This window comes from Coptis chinensis, chromosome 2, assembly GCF_015680905.1.
Source record: "Coptis chinensis isolate HL-2020 chromosome 2, ASM1568090v1, whole genome shotgun sequence".
Classification (NCBI taxonomy): Eukaryota; Viridiplantae; Streptophyta; class Magnoliopsida; order Ranunculales; family Ranunculaceae; genus Coptis; species Coptis chinensis.
This window is the reverse complement of record NC_141457.1, coordinates 81,767,742-81,773,023: the sequence shown is the minus strand read 5'-3', so window position 1 is coordinate 81,773,023 and position 5,282 is coordinate 81,767,742. Positions and strand designations below refer to the sequence as shown.

Here is a 5,282-nt window from a genome sequence, read left to right as displayed (position 1 = left end):
AAGATTAAAGGTTGAAAGGCTAAGGTACTATCTCAGGCTGGTAGGGCTACTCTGATCCAGTCTGTGGTACAAGCCACCCCTTTATATGTTATGTCAATATATATGCTTCTTGTGTCTACCTGTAACAGAATAGACAAAGCATGTAGAGATTTATTTTGGCATGGTACTGAAGATTCAAAAAGTGTCCACACCATTGGGTGGGACAACTTATGTAAACCCAAGTCTGAAGGATGATTGGGGTTCAAAAATATGATGGATATGAATTTAGCTATGCTAGCCAAGCTTCCTTGGAAAGCTGCTATTGATATAAACTCTATATGGACAAAAACCTTTGCCAGCATATATGGAAAAAACTGGATTGGGGATGTTTGGAAACCACCTGGGTATGTCTCCTTATTTTGGAAAGGCATACATAGAACCTTCAACCTCATTAATGGGGGGTTGGTCTGGGGGATTCATAGTGGTACCTCCACATCCATCTTGGATGATCCTTGGGTTGTCTGTAATGGAAAACCTATGACTCTAAGAGAATTAGGAATGGAGGATCCCAGGCTTGAAGATCTCCATGTGGCTAACTTGTTTTATGAGGATAGGATTGGATAGGATGAGGCTAAGCTTGCAACATTATTCCCTCCTTTTCTAGCTGTAAGAATCAAGGAGGTTATGATAAGACCATTGGGCCTTGGAAAGAACAGGATGGTTTGGAGTGAGGATAAGTCTAGGAGATTCACAGTGAAATCTGCCTACAAGTATCTAATTAAGGATACAGTTGTAGGGTAGAGTTCCAACTTTAACTCACATACTGCTAAGTTCCTCTGAAAAGCCAGATTGCCAGCCAATATCCATATGTTCATTTGGAAAGTGTACATGTATGTTTTACCAATGGGGGATAGGTTGGCTTCTAGGAAGATGTCGGGGGATTTCTCTTGCCCCTTATGCTTCAAGACTTTAGAGACTGATAGCTATATATTCTTTGGCTGTGAATGGTCTAGAGCTTTGTGGTTCTCCTTGGGTCTGAAAATGGAGAGTCAGGGCAGGAATAATGCCAAAGAATGGGTTACTAAATTCCTAAGTTGGAGCAATATCAAGAGCCAACACATATCCCAATATGGGGTTCAAGCTTGCTATCTGCTATACAACATTTGGAAAACAATAAATGAAGCAAATTTCGAACAAAGACCTCCAAACAGAGAAAGAACTATCAGAAGAAGTGAGGTGGAGGCTTACAAGTGCTATACTGGACTTGCAGCAAGCAACCTACAGAATAAAACTTCTATCCCTCCTGAGTTTCCGTTTGATCAATCTGAATTTGAATCTATGTTTCCTGTTATTCCTAATGATTGTATTAACATTTGGTTTGATGTCTCCTTTCAGATTACTACAGGAGGGGCAGCAGCTGGAATAATTGCTTGGGACTTTGAAGGTAGAGTAGTAGGGGCAGGAGTCAGAAGGTTTCAAGCCAGGTCAGCAGAGAAAGCTGAGATGGTGGCGGTTGAAGTGGCAATAGGGCTTGCTCTCGCTTCTGGGTGGAATGATGTTTGGGTAGAAGGGGATTGCTTAGAGGTTATTGAGGCACTTAATATCCATACTTGCTCCTGGATGTATGCGAGTTTGAGAGACTATGTAGTTAATTTAAGATATTCTTTTTTATTTTGTAAATTTAAGTGGATTAGCAGGAGATATAATAGAGAGACACATTTGCTGGTGAAATGGGCTTACCATCAGCAGCAAATGGGTCAGCTAGTGGCGGAGCCAGGAAAGTAAGTGAGGGTGAGCCAGCCAGACAAAAACTAAGCATACAAAATAATAATAATAATAAATATATATATTATATATATTAATGTATTAGAAAAAAAAAATCAAATCTAAACAAGTACTTGTTCATAGTTGTCATCGGCGGCCTTCTTTTTCGTCGTTCTTTTTCATATTCTGGAAGCGTTGTAAGATCAACTCGGTATCAATGCTATCAAAAACTATTTTTTCAATGTGTGTTATTAAACAATCATTCAACCATTCATCCGCCATCCGATTGTGCAGACGATTCTTTATGATATTCATAGCAGAAAATGCTCTCTTCACAGTGGCAGTAGCAACAGGTAAAATCAACGCCAACTTAATCAATAAATAAATAAGTGGGTACACAATGTCTTTCTTCATCTCAACCATTATTTTTGTTAGGCCGCTAATTCCATTTATTTCACCAAACTTAGTATTGGAACGTACATCAATGATATAATTCTCAAGCTGATCCGCTAATTCCATCTGATCTATCTCTGAAAAATCATCGGGATAAAGTCGAGCAAAACGGATCAACTTTTGCTTATCGAAAGCAACAAACGATTCACTAGGATCAAGACATGTCATACAAAAAAGTAATTATGTGTTTGCTTAATTAAACTGGTTGTTTAACTCTTGAATTTGCAAATCAATACAGTGATAGAATAATCCAACACGATAGTAATGTAAATTGGTGTTTCCTTATGCTCTTCGTCGAGACCTCCCTCGAGCCATATACTTCTCTTCCATATTTGGAACAACCACATCATGTTTGGCACATAGTGAAAACTTGGTCGGGGAGACTATCCCACCCATCATCTCTCATCTTTCAGAAGCGCACATTTTTATTTTAACAAAAGCCATGGCATTGACAATGTCTTGGTCCTCACGTTGCAAAGCCTTTGACAAATCATTGCTAATTCCTAGTATCGCTTTCATCAAATGTAAATTGAAGATAATTTCAAAAGACTACACTGAATCCAATAATCTGTAAGCCTCACCTCTTTGTTCCGAGCTTGAACCATTTTCCGCTACATTATCAAGCACATCAACTACTGAACCATAAGTGGTTATCATGCCAAGAAGTGTATAATAGTGTGAGCCCCATCGAGTATCACCAGATCGTTTAAGACTAGTCTCTTGATTCAACCTTTTGCCACTTGAAATTTATCTGCTTTGTAACACTGCAACAACTTTAGCCTTCATTGCATCTCACAACATATCTCGTCGCTTACATGATGCTCCAACAGTATTTACCACATCAGAGATAATACTAAAAAGGTTAGCGATTGACTCATGGTTCTTTGCAACTGCTACAAGGGCTAACTGAAGCTGATGGGCAAAACAATGAATATAAAATGCAGACTCATTCTCCTTCATTACAAGTGTTTTTAGGCCATTCAAATCACCATGCATATTGCTGGCCCCATCATACCCTTATCCACGCACCTAGATATGCTCAACCCATGCTTGGAGAACAACTCATCGATTGCCTTTTTAAGTGTTCTTTGCACTAGTTTTCTTAACATGCACAACTCCAAAAATCTCTCAATCTCGCAACCTTTCTTGTCGACATAACGCAAAACAACTGCCATTTGCTCCTTAATTGATATATCATGTGTTTCATCAACTAAAATAGCAAACAATGAATTCACATAATCTTTTAGAATAGCATTTGTAGTTTCCACAGCAGCCGAATTCACAATATCTCTTTGGATATCAGGCGAGGTCAAATTTCAATTTTTATAAGCATTATCAAGAACTTTCTTAATGACTTCATTATGATATTTCAGAAATCGTATAAGTTTAAGAAAATTACCTTTATTGATCGACTCATTTGATTCATCTTGACCACGAAAAGCTAAATCTTGTTTCAAAAGAAACCTAATGCAATCAGTTATTGCAGTTAGGTGTATTCGATAATCCCTTCGAACTTGGTCAGATTGTCTGTGAAGAAATATCTCGATATGCTGCTATTGATTTAACAAAGCCTGTGCTGCTCTGTAAGCAATATTATGAGCACTATTTGGTCCTCCAACGTACCATTTTAATTTGGTTTTTCTTTCCCAATTAGTAAACCCCCTGTGAGAAAAAACATCTCCACCTACTTGTGCCCCCTTATTAGGTTTAAAGAGATAACAATATAGACAAAACGCGGCATCCTCGTGAATACTATATTCCAACCAACTAAACTCCTTATACCATTATTTCTGAAAGCGTCGGATTCTCTTACCTCTTGTTCTTGGAGGAAAAACATGATTAGGCTGGCAAGGACCCCTAAACAAATATGTTATTCTCACCGAGTCTTGATCATTAGGATGATAATATGAATTTTTTTTTCTCAGTGCAGGGTCTCCCTGAAGACTAGACAAGTCAAGTTCTTCACGATTTTCACGTTGAACCCGCCATCCACAATTTCTTGGTGACTTCGCTTTGAGGAGGATCCTACTTCAACACTGTCAACATTATTTGTGTTATTAGGTGGTTGGGTAGGTTGAGCGGGCAACGACTTTCCTTTGATCAAACATTTTAACATATCTGTTTAAATAATTAAAATAAACCATTAATCAACTGAATTGAAATTGCACTAATTAAAATAAACCACCAATATTATTATGATATTTACAAAATAAAATTAAATAAAAATATGTGGTTTAATGAATTCACAAAAAGAATACAAAAAAAACTAAAAAACATGGTTTAGGAATTAACTTAACATGAAAAGATAAAAAATAAGACAAAAAATTTAATAATATTAGGCTTACCTAGCAAACTTTAGAAATTAATCAAATTATGGATAGCTAATTAAAATAACAGAGAGAAAAGTGAAATTGTGGAAAAGTGGGTAAGTGGGGGCGTGGGTTTTGTAATTTTGTATAACTTTTTGATTAGGCAAAGAGTCAAACTTGAGTAAGGTATTGGGTTTTTTTTTTGTTTGGTTTCGGTGTGTGTGCTGTGCTTTTATTTTGTTTATTGTCGGTTTTTAGTTCAAGTTCAATACTGTTGAGTCATGGTCTAAATTCTAATTCAAGTTTAAATACTGTTGAGTCACAGTAAGTCGGTAATAGTCTAAAGTGCCATAGTCTAAATTCTAAAAGACACTGTTGAGTCGTTAAGGACTGTAGTCATTTAGTTAGCTGTGTTTTTCAGTTTCTACAAACAGTAAAACTATTTATTTTTTTTTGGTCGAAAATTGAGGGTGAGCCAGGGCGTACACTGGTCCCCCTCGCTCCGCCACTGGAGTCAGCTACCACAGTGTATCCTGACAGACAATATTATCCCTGTTGTGGTTTAGAGGTTGATTATTAATATATAAGGTATTATGGGGGAAAAAAAAAAAAAAGTCGTCCAGTCCGAGTTGAGTATTTGAGTCGCTTATCGAGCCTACATCTTTATTGGCTTTGGAGTTTGGACATATGGACATAGGTTCCATAGGTTTTGATTCCAGATTTCCAAGTCCAGTTTCTCCTTCCGATATATTCGATTAAAATGTCGGCAACTTATTC

The 5,282-nt window shown here is 37.2% G+C and overlaps 1 protein-coding gene across 1 annotated transcript; it reads left to right on the top strand.

Moving 5' to 3' along the window:
* Positions 1-882: 882 nt before the first annotated feature.
* Positions 883-1,764, top strand: LOC147518253 (uncharacterized). Its single transcript, XM_086593868.1, has one exon. It carries the CDS (start codon positions 883-885, stop codon positions 1,762-1,764), a length of 882 nt encoding a protein of 293 aa, XP_086449994.1.
* Positions 1,765-5,282: the final 3,518 nt, after the last annotated feature.